The 17,431-nt window shown below is 31.9% G+C and overlaps 1 protein-coding gene across 1 annotated transcript in view; it reads right to left on the reverse strand.

Annotated features, from left to right (window-relative positions):
- The window catches only part of KLHL4 (kelch like family member 4), a 100,520-nt gene that overhangs the window by 19,580 nt on the left and 63,509 nt on the right, over positions 1-17,431 (reverse strand). Inside the window, exons 4-6 of the mRNA XM_081277292.1 lie at positions 16,273-16,469; positions 11,885-12,097; positions 9,528-9,714 (exon numbers count right to left, since the gene is read on the reverse strand). Of these exons, the coding sequence (XP_081133418.1) occupies positions 9,528-9,714; positions 11,885-12,097; positions 16,273-16,469 (597 nt within the window). The remainder of the gene's footprint in view (positions 1-9,527; positions 9,715-11,884; positions 12,098-16,272; positions 16,470-17,431) is intronic.

Consider the following 17,431-nt stretch of genomic DNA (forward strand, 5'->3'; position numbering starts at 1 on the left):
ACCAAAAGTTCTCTATAAGTTCAATGCTATCCCAATCAAAATCCCAACAGCATTTCTTGTAGAAATAGATAAAACAATCAGGAAATTCATATGGAATAATAAAAGACCCAGAATAGCAAAAACAATGCTAAGCAGGAAGTGTGAATCAGGCGGTATAGCGATACCAGACTTCAAACTATACTACAGAGCAATAGTAACAAAAACAGCATGGTACTGGTACCAAAACAGGCGAGCGGACCAATGGTACAGAATAGAAGACACAGTAACCAATCCGCAAAACTACAACTATCTTATATTTGATAAAGGGGCTAAAAGCATGCAATGGAGGAAGGATAGCATCTTCAACAAATGGTGCTGGGAAAACTGGAAATCCATTTGCATCAAAATGAAACTGAATCCCTTTCTCTCGCCATGCACAAAAGTTAACTCAAAATGGATCAAGGAGCTCGATATTAAATCAGAGACACGGCGTCTGATAGAAGAAAAAGTCGGCTATGATCTACATACTGTGGGGTCAGGCCCCAAATTCCTCAATAAGACACCCATAGCGCAAGAGTTAACAACCAGAATCAACAAATGGGACTTACTCAAACTAAGAAGTTTTCTCTCAACAAAAGAAACAATAAGAGAGATAAACAGGGAGCCTACATCCTGGGAACAAATCTTTACCCCACACACTTCAGATAGAGCCCTAATATCCAGAGTATACAAAGAACTCAAAAAATTAGATAATAAGATAACAAATAACCCAATCAACAAATGGGCCAAGGACCTGAACAGACACTTCTCAGAGGAGGACATACAATCAATCAACAAGTACATGAAAAAATGCTCAACATCGCTAGCAGTCAGAGAAATGCAAATCAAAACCACCCTAAGATACCATCTCACTCCAGTAAGATTGGCAGCCATTAAAAAATCCAACAACAACAAGTGCTGGCGAGGATGTGGGGAAATGGGTACACTTGTTCATTGTTGGTGGGACTGCAAAATGGTGCAGCCAATTTGGAAAGCAGTATGGAGATTTCTTGGAAAGTTGGGAATGGAACCACCATTTGACCCAGCTATTCCCCTCCTCGGTCTATTCCCTAAAGACCTAACAAGAGCATGCTACAGGGACACTGCTATATCGATGTTCATAGCAGCACAATTCACGATAGCAAGACTGTGGAACCAACCTAGAAGCCCTTCAATAGATGAATGGATTAAAAAATGTGGCATTTATACACAATGGAGTATTACTCTGCAATAAGAAATGACAAAATCATAGAATTTGGAGGGAAATGGATGGCATTAGAGCAGATTATGCTAAGTGAAGCTAGCCAATCCTTAAAAAACAAATTTCAAATGTCTTCTTTGATATAAGGGGAGTAACCAAGGACAGGGTAGAGACGAAGAGCTTGAGGAAGATTAACATTAAACAGGGATGATAGGCGGGAGGGAAAGTGAGAGTTAAGGGAAATTGCATGGAACTGGAAGGTGAGCCTCAGGGTTATACACAATTACATATAAGAGGAAAGAAGGAGTAGGAGGAAAATTATATAAGTGGAAGAAACGATTTATAGTAGAGGGGATGGAGAGAGAGTAGGGGAGGGGAGGGGAGGGGAGGGGTGAGGGGACAGTGGAGAATGGGATAGACAGCAGAATACATCAGTCACTAGAAAGGCAATTTGTAAATCAATGGAAATGTAACTGATGTGACACAGCAATCTGTATACAGGGTAAAAATGGGAGTTCATAACCCACTTGAATCAATCTGTGAAATATGGTATGTTAAGAACTATGTAATGTTATGAACAACCAACAATAAAATAATTAAAAAAAAAAAAAAGAAAAAGGACAAAATTTTAAATCCACAAGAGAAAAATGGCAGGTCATATTTAGAGGTAAATACAAAATACCCCTCATCTTCAGTTCAGTCTCTAAATGCTAAGAGGGATTAGAACAGTATATACCAAGTCCTGAGAGGTAATGCTTGCCAACCAGGATTTCTATATCAAGCAAAGCTATCCTTCAGAATTGAAAATTAGAAAAAACCCTCTAATATAGGCAGAAACTAAAAGAATTTTGACTACAAATTAAGTACTATTCAGAATATTCAATAAAATATTACATGTAGATATAATGAAAAACAAATGTTAGAGCCAGAAAATGGATGAATATTACAAGTATAGCCAAATAAAAGAATTAGATATTAGAAGTAAATTAAAATAGCATATTATGGTAATCATCTCTTTATAATAACACTGAATGAAAGTGGTCTCAAATCTCAAATTACAAGATATAGACTGGCAGAATGAACTAGAAAACAAGATGTACCCATGTATTGTTTACAGAAGACTCACCTTACAGGCAAAGAGAGCCATAGACTAAAGATGAAAGGATTATAAAAGATATATAATGCAAACATAGTACAAAGACAAACAAGGGTAGCTATTCTCATAACTCACAAATCTGAATTAGAATAAAAATTTATAATAAAAGACAGATAATTCATTATTTTAATAAATAAAACATTAATGAGTAGCTTGTATATACAAGATAAACAAAGTTTATCATTTTATCATTTTTAAATTCCAACCTTGATCCTGCTTAGAACATTCTATTCATTGTCATCATTCTTTTATATACATTATAAAAAGTCTTTGCCATAGTATACTGGTGAAGGAACTATTCAGCAAGAATAATGATTGTGAATATTTCTGCCTCAAATATTAGCACACTTACTAACATAAAGCAAACCGTACTCAATATATGATGACTCAGTTATCCCCAAATACAATACTACTGGGTTGTTTCAACAGACTTCTTTCACCAATAGATAGCTCATCCACATAAAAAAAAAAAACAAGTTTCTCCAGACCTACAAAATAATATTAAATAAACAGACCTATCAGTCATTTATATAATATTTCATCCATCTCCAACAGAGGTCACCTTCTTTTCAGATACATATGGAATCTTCTCAAAAATATACCATATTTTAGGACACAAAGCAAGACTTAACATATAAAAAATAGAGATAATTTGTCATATTGTCAGAAAATAATGAAATAAAATTAGAAATCAATTACAAGATAAAAAGAAATCATTTTAATACATGGAATTTGAATATTGTACTTTTGAAGGAGAAATGGTTCATAGTAGAAATCAGGAGGGAAACCAAACCAATTATTAGAAACAAGAATAGAGATAAAACATAATCTCCAGGACATTATGAAGCAGTTTTAAGAGGAAAGTTTATAATACTGAGTGTCTACATAAAAAAGAGAAAGACCTCAAATAAACAACCTAAGGTTAAATCTCAAAGCCCTAGAAAAGCAAGAAAAAACTAATTCTGAGACCAACAGAAGACAGGATATAATTAATAGTCAAAAGTAATGAAATTGAGAATAAAAAAATACAAAGGATCAATGAAAGAAAGTATTGGTTCTTTGAAAAGATGAACAAGATTGATAAATACTTAGCCAAACTATCTAAAAGAAAAAGAGAGAACCCAATCAATAAATGTAGAAATGTAAAAGAAGATATCACAAACATTTGTGAAATCAAGAGGAATATTAGGGACAATTTTGAAAATTTATACTCCAATAAACTGGAAAATCTACAGGGTATTGCTAGTTACATATGTCTTACCCAAACTGAACCAGGAGGATATACAAAACCTAAGCACACCAATATCAAGAAATGAGATTGACTCAATAATTAGAAGCCTTCCAATTAAGAAAACTCCATAACCAGGTGGATTCTCAGCTGAGTTCTAGCAGATCTGTAAAGAAGAACTAATACCAATAACCCTCAAATTATTCCATGCAATAGAAAGGGAAGGGACACTCCCAAATTTATTCTAAGAAGTGTGTAACACACTTGATACCAAAACCATATTAAGAAATGTCAAGGAAAAAAATACAGACAAATATCCCTGATGAACTTAGATATAAAAATTCTTAATAAAATATTAGCATTCCACATTAAAAAACATATTAATGGGGCTGGGAATGTGGCTCAAGCGGTAGTGCGCTTGCCTGGCATGCGCGGGGCACTGGGTTCGATCCTCAGCACCACATAAAAGTAAAATAAACGTGTTGTGTCCACCGAAAACTAAAAAATAAATATTAAAAAATTCTCTCTCTCTCTTAAAAATCATATTAATGATTGTACATAATAATGAGGCTCATTTCATTGAAGAGATGCATAGTTGGTCAAACATATACAAATCAATAAATGTGATTCACCACATAAATAGAATTAGACAAAAAACACATGGTTTTATCAATAGATGCAGAAAAGTCAACAAAGTCCAGGACACATTCTTGCTAAAAACACTGAAGAAACTAGGAATACAAAGAACTTACCTGAACATCATAAAAACTATATACAACAAATCTAAAGCCAATGCAAACATCATAATGAATGGAGAGAAACTAAAAGAATATCCTCTAAAATCAGGAACAAGACAAAGACGTCCACTCTCATCACTTCTATTCAATATATTTCTTGAAACTTTAGAGAATTCAGGGAACAGACTGAAATAAAAGGGTTACATATAGAAAAAAATAAGTAGAAATATCTGTTTGCTAATTACATGATCATATATGTAGAAGACTACAAAAAACACCAGAAGATATACAGAGCCAATAAACAAATTCAGTAAAATAGAAGGATTGAAGATCAAAATAAATAAGTCAATGACTTCCCTGTACCCCAACAATGATTCTGCTGAGAGAGAAATTAGGAAAATAATTACATTCACAATAGTCTCAATACAAGAAATACAATAGAAAGGGAAGGGACACTCCCAAATTTATTCTAAGAAGTGTATAACACACTTGATACCAAATCTAACCAAGGATGTGAAGTACCTCTACAATAAAAACTATGGAACAATGGGAAAAAGAAATTGTAGGTCTCAGAAGGTGGAAATACCTCCCATATTTTTGTATAGGCAGAATTAGTATTGTTAAAGTGGCGATATTACCAAAAGTGATCTATAGATTCAATGTGATTGCCATAAAAATACCAATGACATTTGGCACAGAACTAGAAGAAACAATTCTAAAATTCATTTGGAAAAATAAAAGACCCAGAATAATCAAAGCAATACTAAGCCATAAGAGTGATGCTGGAGGCATGACAATATAAAATTTCAAATTTTACTATAGAGATAAAATAACAAAAGAGCATGGTATTGACATAAAAACAGGCATGGAGATCAGTGGAATTGAATGAAAGACACAGAAAAACTCACATATTAACAGTCATCTTAACCTTGACAAAGGTGCCAAAAACATACCTTGGAGAAAAGGTAGCCTTTTTAATAAACACTGCTGGAAAAACTGGCTATCCATATGTAGAATGATGAAACTAGATATTTATACCTCGCCCTGCACAAAAATCAATACAAATTAGACCTAAGACCTAGGAATTAGACAAGAAAAAAAGCAACTGCTAGAAGAAAACATAGGTCAACACTCCATCATACTGGCACAGGGACCAACTTCCTAAAGACTAAGACTCCTGAATTTCAAGAAATAAGACCTAGAATCAATAAGTGGAATGGCATCAAATTAAAAAGCTTCTGCACACTAAAGGAAATAAATGTGTGAAGACAGAGCCTACAGAATGGAAGAAAATCTTTGGCAGATACTATTTCATTGGGGAATTAATAATCTGGATATATAAAAAATTCAAAAACTTAAAGCAAAAAAAAACCCAATCAATAAATGTGCATATGGACTAAATAGACACTTCTCAAAAAATAAATAAATGCATGCAATCTACAAATATATGAAAACATTTTGACATCCATGAGGGAAATCCAACTACAAATAACACTAAAATTTTACCTCACTACAGTTAGAACAGCAATCATCAAGAATAAAATAATAGCTGGTGAAGATGTGGGGGAAAAGTACATTCATGCATTTTTGGTGGGACTGCAAATGAGTACAACCACTTTGGAAAGCAATATGGAGATTCTTCAAAAGACTAGGAATATCACTACTAAATGATCCAAGTATTGCACTCCTTGGTATTTATCCACAATAACTAGAATAAGCATTTATAATGATACATGCATACCAATATTAATAGCAGTGTAATTCACAATAGCCAAGTCATGGAACCAGAATAGGTACCCATAAACAGATAAATGTATAAAGTGATTGTGATATATACATACAATCAAAGGAGTTTTACTCAGCAATAAAGAAAAATAAATTATGTCATTTGCTGATAAAATGGGTGAAGCTGGAGAGGATCATGCTAAGTGAAATAAGCCAGACTTAGAATGTCAAGAATTGTTTTCTCTCATCTGCTGAAGCTAGATAGACATAAGGAAAAAATGAGGAAGGTCATGAAAATAGAAGGGAGAACAGTAGGGTAGAGGAAAGAGATTAAAGAGGAAGGAGGAAAAATGTGAAAGGGGAGTAACTATGGAGTTAAAATGAATACATGTTATGTGCATGTATGAAAACATTATAATGAATGAATTCCACTTTATTTATAACTATAATGCACCAAGTATAAAAACAACAAATAAATGGAAAAATAGTAGAGCAAGTGAATCAGTAGGAGGGAAGAGAAATAGGAAAGGGGAAGTACTGGGGATTGAATTGGTGCAAGTTATGTTCTATGCATTTATGAGTAGGTCAAAATACCCACAATATTATTCATGACTATAATGAACTAATTTTAAAAAGAAGCTGCTGGGCACTGTGATGCACAACTGTAATCCTAGCGGCAGAGGAGCCTGAGAGAGGATGATCGTGAGTTCAAAGCCAGTGTCAGCAAAAGTGAGGTGCTAAGCAACTCAGTGAGACCCTGTTTCTAAATAAAATACAAAATAGAACTGGGGATGTGGCTTAGTGGTCAAGTGCTCATGAGTTCAATCCCTGCTATCCTTCAAAAAAAAAAAAAAAACTATGCCCAGCTGAAATGCTTATTGAGGAGAAAGAAAACAAAGAATGGGTAGTAGTAGAAGATCATTAAAAACACCAGCTACAAACACAAGATGAGTTACATAAATGAGCATTGTAATTTTCTTTTTTCTTCTATTATCCATTTTTCCTGTTATAGGATCAATTGATTTTATATCACAATATTATAGCATTGTTTATTTTACATTTTAATATTTAAGTCATCAATTAGACATCAAAGGATATCAAGAAAAAGAGTAAATACCACCCAATGATTCCATATTCTCTTCTAGTGCATTGTCTGCAGCACATATTTGTATCATGTTAGGTGGAAGTATGACCTTGGTAATTTGGAAATTAAATATGGTTTTAGGAGATGTATATGGGTGCCAAATTGACAGGGCCTGAAGTTGTGATGGACTATTTTATGTTTCAAATTGGCTAATCCAAAGCAACCAGATGTTTGATCAAACATTCATTCTCCCAGATACTTTTGTGAAGGTATTTTAAAAAATGAGATTAACAGAACAGTAGACTCAGTAAATATGATTATCCTAAATAATATATGGAGGCCTCGTTCAATTAGTGAAGACATCAATGGAAATAAAAGTTCGATCTCCCCAAGAAGAAAGAGTTTTGTCTGCATGCTGCCCTTGGACTCAAACTAATTGAAATTCTTTCCTGCTAGCCTGTATGTGCATGGATGTGCCAACCCTCCACAACACATAACTCAATTCCACATGAACCAAATCCATTTGGTTTTGTTTCTCTGGGGAATCCTGATGATTACAGAAAGTTCCCCATATTTTTGTGTGATAAAAATTCTTAGGCTCATTCTACCCAAACCACAATTAATGAAGTTATTTTACTAACATATTCCTTAATCTGATACATCAGACAACTATTTTATTAGGCTTCCCAAAATGTTGTATTTATTTAATTGTAAAAGTGTACTGATTTTTAATTTGTGCTCTATTTCATTAAATTTTCCTTATATAAAGTAGAGAAACTGAAAAGGAGTTATAGATACTTATAACTATTATCTAAAAACATTCATTTATACAAGAATAATATAAGAAGAACCTGAAAAATAAGAAATACAAACAAAAATAAACATAAAAGTTTCCATTCTCATATTAAATATGAGTCCATTAATAATATCAGAAACTAAAGATAACCACATTTGAATTTTGTATTTATTACCTTTCAATTTAAATAACAAAAAACTTCTAACATGCTATTAAATTCATTCTATTCAACAAAATGCAAGAAAATACACAGTTGCCAGGCTTAAAACTTATGATAGGATCCCATTGTAATTTGGTAAATTCTGAAGCACAAACACCTGTAAAATAATCCTTTAACATTGAAAATAATTCTGTTTTCAGCCTCCTGTTCTTAAATAGATTCTGAGGTTTTAATATATTCTCTAAAATATATTTGTTGAAAAATTAGTCCCCAGGGTGGTAATACTGAGAGGTAGTTGGACATCAAAAAGGAGTCAGGGCCATGAGTCACTTTCTTATGAATAGATTAATGCTGTTCTTACTTGACTGAAATAGTTGCCATGATAGCACTTCATTACAAAGGTTCCATTATGTTTTTCTCTTCTACATGTACGTGCTTTGCCCTTTTACTTTTCTAACAGGTTGGCCTTCCAGTCTCCAACTAAATAAACTTTGTTTTTTTTTTTAAATTACCTAACTTATTCCCATACATATAACAGGAAACTAAACAACAAGGTTACAATTAATCAGAATATTTCCTGTGTACTGTTCCAATTTCCAGTTACACTTATCAGAGGAAAAAAAAATATGTTTCCAGTAGTATAAAACTTTTAGTTTTGTATTATTTTCTACAACATAGTCATTCTATGTATGATTTGCTAATAAATTTTATCTTTAAGTAGATTGATGGTTTTATTTTATATGCAACCAATTCAATTTAAAATATTTTTTCTATTATAGCAATATGGATTGAAAGACTGAGAAATCAAGTGTAAAGAGGCAGAACTATAGAAAACAAGTTCTGAAAAGGGTTTGGGTAGATATAATGGCTTCAGGAACTGTCCCCTATAACATTTGATGAAATTCTTATAAAAAATTATTATTTTTAGGTTTGAATTCCAGCATTTCATGATTATTTATAACTAGTCTTTGAGTATCTATATAACAAGAATTTGAGAACAGGAAAGAAACTACTCTTTCTCTCAAAAAATAAATCTGAAGGTCCTTGTCCTTTTCCTTTATGACCAACATCAAATAAGTGGTCCTTGAAAACATTTCATATAGCAATATGAATATTCAAATTGAAAATTCCTTGCATACATTGAAAGTGTCTATTAGGAGTTTAGTTCGATCCTCAGCACCACATACAAACAAAGATGTTGTGTCCGCCGAAAAAACTAAAAAATAAATATTAAAAAATTCTCTCTCTCTCTCTCTCTTTAAAAAATTACATTAAATAACTTATTTAAGAATATATATATATATACACACATATATACATACACTCATTTAACATGGCTTTAGTACCACCTTCCTGATTTGGAGAATGTTTACTATATCTTTTCTTTCTGGAATGAAGACACTTTCTATTTCTCTCTTTTACCTTTCATTGCATCCATGCCTCCCACAGCATAAAGAGACCCCACAGTTGATTTTCTAGGCTTTGTTCTAGGGCTTTGCATCATGGGTCTTCTCTCAGGTAAGAGATGATACTTCATAGCTTCCATGAGTAACTTCTGACACTCAAGATCACCAGCAAACATGGAACTATTTTCTAGATCTGCCAGTAACTGAAAAGTAATGATGCATGGCATATAAGTGAAGAGTCTACCATTACAAAGAAAATATTTAAGTTTATATAAATTTGAAGATAACTGAAGCTAATTCAAGTGTATATTTTTTGTTATTTTTTAGTTTAAGTTTCTTATTAGTAAGATATTTTTATTTTCACTTATCATGTAAATGACTAGAAGTTTCATAGTAGTATCAATGATCTATTGCAACTTTGTTCCATTTGATTTGTACATATATCATATCATCTGAAGGAATATAAAAAAGCACTTATAAAATTATTATTTTTACTATTATTGTTTAAATAATCCATATTATAGGTACAGAACACACTCAGAGATAAGAGTACAAAAGACTACTGGTTGTATGTTTGAGCTGGAAATTTCCCTTCATGCCAATAAAATAACTTCAAACTAAATTACTTTGCTAAAAAAGTCAAATAGACTTAAAGGAATGTAAAATTAAAGACTTCTGATATATTATACCCACCAGTGCATCTTAAAATTCCATGTCTAAAATTCATCTGGTGAGATTTTAAAAATGTGAATTTCTCAACATGACCCCCAAATATTGCTTAAATGGGCCTGAGAAATTGTTTCTAATAAGCACCTAGGTAATGCCATACTGCTAGGACAGGAACATATTTTTCTTCCATATTTTTATTAGTATAAAATAGTTGTAAATAATCCTAGGCTTCATTGTAACATATTGGTATATGCACATAATATAACAATATAATTTGGCCAGTATCATTCCCAGTATTTCTCCTTTCACTTCCCTCCTCCCTCTTCTGGGACAATAACATTTTAAATGGTGCTCTCTAAGAGAATCTAATAAATCACTTGAGAATAACACCAATAAGCATACATATATTCACAAAAACATAAAATTTCTATAGTTTATGAAGTTAATCTATCGATTCTAGATTTAGAACTGTGGGTCTAAAATTACATATATATGTTAATGTTTCTTTTTTAGGTGTTACCATTGCCTTGCCCTTTGGATAAATTTGCTATAGTTAGAAGGGTGATCAATGTTATTGTATTACACATGTATGGAGTTTTAAAAGCAAGTATGTAGTTTCATGGGATTTAATTAACAGCTAAAAGTAATATATGGAGAAACTATCAGTGGATTAACAATCTTTTTTCAATATTAATATTCAGTTAACAATTTTGTTGAAAAATGGACTAATTTTAATATTAATTTTAATATTTATGAAACTATCACAAGCTATCTAAAGTCTAGGCAAGACTCCTCTTTCTGATGTGGATGCTGTTTGAGGACTTTAACAGAACCAATAAATATGAAATACATATGGGTAATATACTTTTACATTTAGTATAAATAATATCCATTTTGATCAATTTTTAAAGAAAAAATTGTGCTTACCATCAATGATGGGATTATGCAGTGGCACTGCACTGCAGTCTCACTAAAATGCAAATATTAAGATTCAGTAAGAGATAAGTCAAACTTGGGCCTAAATCAATGTTGTTTGCTTAGAAGCATCCTTGCTATATTCCTTCAGTTTGGCAAGCATGATGAGGATGCCATTATAATGATGCTCTAGTGCATCTGAAAATATGCTTTCAATCATAGCAGATAATTACTCATGGTGGTAGATATTATTCAGAATCAGATTCTTTTCTAGACATTCTTGTGGGAGGCTCTTATACTTATTATAAACACCTTGCCTAGAAGGTGAGCAGTAAAAGAAAAAGCGTCAGACTAGTTATTTTCTCTGCTTGGTACAAGTGCTATTTAGCAAGAGAGGAAACTGAAACTAATTAATATAATGATGTGTAGGGATTATCTGTATTTTTATCCATGTTTCCTCTCTTTCCATATTAATATTTCTAATTAAAGGTTGAATATGAATTTCTGTGAAATAAATACTGAGTACACTAAATCGAATATTCCCTGAATAAATAGGCAATTAAAGAATGGATTGGTGGCCTTGGGTTGTGGCTCAATGGTAGAGTGCTCACCTAGCATGGGTGAGGCACTGGGTTCAATCCTCAGCACCAAATAAAAATAAATAAATAAAATAAAGGCATTGTGTTCACCTACAACTAAAAAAAAAAAAAAACAATTAAAAAAAGAATGGATTGGTGCCTAGAGGTAGTTTAGAACTCTAATATACATTACCTGGGGAAATTTCCATACCTGTGCTGGAAGTAATGGCAGTCGGATGTAAGAAAGCAGCGTTGCCAGGTCTTGTTGCCTAGTCTGAACATCATGACCTACCCACTGCATTAGAGCATGGAAAATGGTTTCTTCATCAGGCACATTAATATCATCACTGCACAGAAGTTTTGAAATTTCATTAGCTGGAAGCAGGAGGAATTCTTGGTTTTTTATTACCTCAATGAAGTGTTCCTAGAAAAGAAAGGTCATCTACTGAAATTTTGTATTTTAGAATTTTCTTAAGGAAACAAGCATATCAAAGGATTTCACTTTGTTAATCTTTAAAAATGTCAGATAGATATATATCCATTTATAGCAATAGGTGCTATTGCTATCTGACAGGAGTATTGGAGCCTTCTGAAGCTTAGGGTCCAAGTACTTCCACTAGGAATTATTTAATGAACACAAGGAAAGTCTTTCACTTCACAGGCCACATGGGAAGAATGAAGAATGTCAGAGCTGAGAACACTGCTTTTTCTTCCAGCTGTTTACATGACAAAAAGAGTTTTTGACTCCAGAACTGACTTCCTAGTTGATCTTTAGTAAAAAGCCCCAAAGAGAAAGGCTGAAAAGTTTTGAGGTGGAAGCAATCCTGAAGGTCTGGGAGAGTTAACTCTAGCTTAATGTATTTGAGGCAACAACTGATTGTACTTTTTTGAGATGATAAAAGGAGATAAATGAAAAAGTATTTCCTCTTATGGAAGAGAATGATCTACTATTGACCAAGGGAAATGTATCCTTCTCTAATGCATCATAGTCAACAGATTCGACAGTCTGAAAGGTGTTAGGAAATGTTCCTTGAGACAAGAGTAGGGCTATATTTCCATTTCTGTTATATCTCCAATGTCCTTTCTATAAATGTTTTCTCATGTATTTTGGCAAGTATCAAATTTAAACAGCTGTGTTTCCATTTTTTTAATCAAAATACCACCATATTTTCTAGTTTATAAATATTACATATTTTTGAAATATTTTAATCTACAATATTTTTCACAATGAAGATACGAAGTTTTGAATGCTATAAAATATGCTTCTGAAATATACATAAACATGTGCACCTGGTAATTTATGTTACACAGCAAACAGATATTCTGAGAGTAGAGTAAGACTCTGAATAACTGGGGACTCTGGATGAATCAAATCAATCCCTCACCTCTACTCGTACATTAGTCATTATAGAACTGAGTTAGCCTAATAACAAAATTATCCATACAGCATTCTCAAAGTTGATAGACCCCTAAGGAAGTTCTGATATCATAAAGTTTCAAACTAACTCATCTATTAAAAAGAAACATTGGAAATCCTCTCACTCATAGAAAATGATGACAATAGTGTTACTAATATATCTCATTCATACAGCATTTCACACTTTAATAAAATATTTCACAAGCATTAAACCATCCAAAATATGTTCTTACGAGGAAGTGAAATTACTCTGATGAGAAAGCCAGCAATACATATTATTTGATCTATTAAGCTGCAAAATCTGGATTTAGATGTAACCCTCTAACATAACATCTATTGCATTTTTTAAATGCTAAAACGTTTTGGTAAGAGATAAAATATTTTTATTAAAGAGTTAATAAAACATAAAACACTGTAAAATTTAGGGTTACCAATAGCCAGCATTTACATAAGCTCTGAAACTATGGTAAATAATGGAAAACACTGTTTCATTCTCCTTTTTGTCTATTTTACAATGACACAAAAGGAACAAAGAAAGGAAAGAGATGCCTACTCAATGGAAAAGGTGGATTACAGTCTATTAAATTTGATTATACATTTGAGGGAATAAAGAAAATAGAAATGGTTTACTTGGTGTTCATACTACATACAATCAGAAATTTGATTTTCTGATAGAATTTTGTATGACTTCGAGTTGCTGTCTTATAAGACTATTGAAAATTGCTGGGCAATCTGGATAAGTCTAAATAACAAATATATGTATTATTTTAAATTATCAACATATAACCCTGAAGTATTAAATATTGTAGAAAAAATTATTATTTTAAATTATCAACATATGACCCTGAAATATTCAGTACATGTAGACAAATAATTAGTAATGCATAAATCTGATTTTTAAAACATATTTTTTAGTGTCAATGAACCTTTATTTTTTTCATTTATTTATATGTGGTGCTGAGAATTGAACCCAGTGACTCACACATGTGAGGCAAGCACTCTACCACTGAGCCACAACCCCAGCCCTAAAGTCTGATTTTAAATTTTTGATTTTGAAATTATTTTGCTCCCTGTTTAAGGTAAACATATTTTTCTTCTATGTACTTTCCCAAGAATCTTCTTTTGTGTCTTGTATTCACTATGAAACTCTTTTCCAGATCTACATTTAAATTGCTATAAAATTTAACAAAAGAATATAGCATGCTTGCTGAATGATTCATTGGTACAGACAACTATTTACATGATTGAAATGGTTAATTTTGTGTGAACTTGTTTAGGTCACAGAGTGCCCAGACATTTGACCAAATATTTTTCTGGGTGTCGCCCTAAGGTATTTCTGGATGAAGCCCATCCACATTATAGAGGACAATCTGCTTATTCAATCTAGCAGTTCACCTGATTGTAATTGTATCTCTAAATTGTTTAACATTATCCTTAGATATCAAAATTATTTGGGCTGGGGCTGGGGCTCAGTAGCAGCGCACCTGCCTGTCATGTGTGAGGCACTTATTTTGATCCTCAGCACTGCATATAAATAAATAAAAAATAAAGGTACATCAACTAAAAATGAATATTTAAAAAAATTTGCACTATTATATGGTCTAAAATTATTTGCAGTATTACAAAAGCACTATTATAGCAAGCCCTTTACCTATTTTATTGTACTTACAATAGATACTAACATAATACTAAAGGAGGATTAAGGGAGACAAAACCATTGTATTTTTATACACATCCTGCTTTAACACTCAGTTTGGGACACATAATAGGAAAAGGAAGACAAGTTCATTTTGTGTAACAAAAATAATTCATGCTGTTTATCAGAACTTATTTTGTCTGCAAGAGTAAGATACCAGGCAGGAAACTGTTAATACTTAGTTCAAGAATTTAAGTAATTTAACAGGAAGTTTTCATGTTTGGCTTTTGTGGGTAAGATTAACCTTTGAACTACATAACTGCTGTTCCTTTAGATTCTGTGGCATGTGTATTTAGGACACATGAATACAAATAGCATAATTAAATGACACATTTTAAAATGCAAATCCATTATAATGTGATTACCACACAATGATACTGTTAAAGAATATATTTGCAATTTCAAATGTTTAGGAATGATATGGAGTGGGAAGAAGGAAGAAGAAAAATTTACAAGAAATTTTTAGAGAATGCAAATTTTAGAAATTTGAAAATTTTATGATCAGGTAAAACTGTAGAAAATATATATATGGACTTTACACTAAAATAATGTTACATTTACTAATAAATTTTACATGTCATTCTCTTTTTTCACTTGTAAGGACATGCCTTTCATTTTTTTAAAACTTAAATAACTGAAACATTTCTTGTATAAAATATTCTTTATTAGGTTTCATAGATAGATCCATCTCTTATGTCGGTCAGTACTCTCAGAGGTTAAAAAAGTTCATTTTCTTCTTTGCATCAGGATAGTATTAACGTTAATGCTAAGGCTTATTTTATATTCTCTGTCCAGTTTTCCTTGCCTCTTTACAACTCATATTTCATGTGATTGTCACCTGACTAAATAAAGATCATTTCATTCTATGGAAATATTAAATAACTACCACAAACTGATAGGGCTGGGGACAGAGCTCAGTGATAGAGCACTTCCTTAGCATTCTGACACTTTCATTTAATTCAATATAATTAATAGTAGAATTGTAGAGGGTTTTGGTTTGCTTTTCTGTGGTGCTGAGTATAAACCCAGTGCCTAGCACATTTTAAGTAAGAGCTCCAAAAAATTGTCTGAGTTATTAATTTTGGTAATTCTTAAGCTCTTTCAATTAATCTATTAATATTAGCATTTTCTTATTGAGTGATATTGATCTTTCATTATAAATCATAACATGTCAATTTTAGAAATTAAATAATTATGCAAAAGCATCAGCAAATTAATATTTTTTCTTAATAATATAGATCTGATTTGCAATATATACGTGCACAATTCAATTTTGGCATTATTTTCATTTCTCCAAGTTTTGAGATTTAATAAAACTTTTTGGTTCCAAAGATTAACAAAATTTAATTGAGTATTGCTCAACTAGACAAATATTTTTATCTATTATGTGTAAGTCACCTGTAAATTATGTTTATATATTGCTTTTAATTTTATTCCAATATTTACATAGTACTTGTACAAGTTATTTTGAAACAATTGACTTTACCATGGTGTACTTATGTGCCACGTTGAGGAGCTCTGTACAGCCCTGGGCATCTCCAAATGATCGAATTCCTAAGCAATTTGAAGGATGGAGCTGCTTTATGAGGAAACTGGAGCAGACTTCAATGACCTGCGTCAGTTGCAGGAGACAAGCTGCAGCCAGCAGACTTTCAATGGTATCTTCTTTTAATAGAAGGACACCTAAATTATTTGAAAAAGTAAACAATGATTATGTTTCCTATAAAGAATGGCAAAAATGTGCTAGTTAGTTGAATTTTCCATTTCCCTCCAAATTAAGGCTGTTTTTTTTTTTTCCTATACTGTAGTTATACTCTAGGAATATGTTTTGAGCCTGATATACATAAGGGAGACTGAGTGGAAACACTAATAGGACTGAAGGGAGCCAAAGTAGAATATCAAAAGGACTATGGTAAATGAACAGTGAATATTAACATTACAAAAACTACAAATTGTTTTTCTTAAGTCTGAATTTAAAACTTATCTCAGTCATTTATTATTATTGTATTCATAAGTACATCACCATAAATATATTATTTTTAATGGTCAATCATATCTAAATAAAGCTGGAAAAATTGTCTACATTATGAGTCAAGGCACATTATGTCAGTTTGTACAGAGATCATACCACTGACCATACACATTAACTGTCATTTGTGAGAAGCTAAAGATCTTGGTAAACGAGAAGAGCCCTTTATATCCAAATTTTTGTATATGCATCTATTATTTGGTAAAGATATCTTTGCCCAAATATTATTCATGGACTTGAGTCCTATAAGTGACTCAAAAGGAAGAGAATGTTGCACAGGGTCTACATATAAATAACTGCTTATATAAGTATTTGCTTTTATAAAAAATAGACTTTGTTTAAAAATATCTGTAATGATTTTTAAAAATGGGATCAGAAGTAATTTATATTATTTCCTTTATCACGATATATCTAAAATTTTTAGAGCAAGCATTATTGATAATTTATTGCAAACATTGTTATTTTTAAGATATACCCCCACTTTTAATGTTTTAGCCAAAGTGACTATTTCTTTAAGTTTTCTTTCTAAAAATAACTTAATATGTATCCAATATGACTGCACAGCCATAAGTATTTTGTGACAAGTTCTATATTTAATTCAGTCTGTGAAATACGT

The sequence above is a fragment of the Spermophilus citellus genome (assembly GCF_964194105.1).
Source record: "Spermophilus citellus genome assembly, chromosome: X".
In the NCBI taxonomy this organism is placed as follows: domain Eukaryota; kingdom Metazoa; phylum Chordata; class Mammalia; order Rodentia; family Sciuridae; genus Spermophilus; species Spermophilus citellus.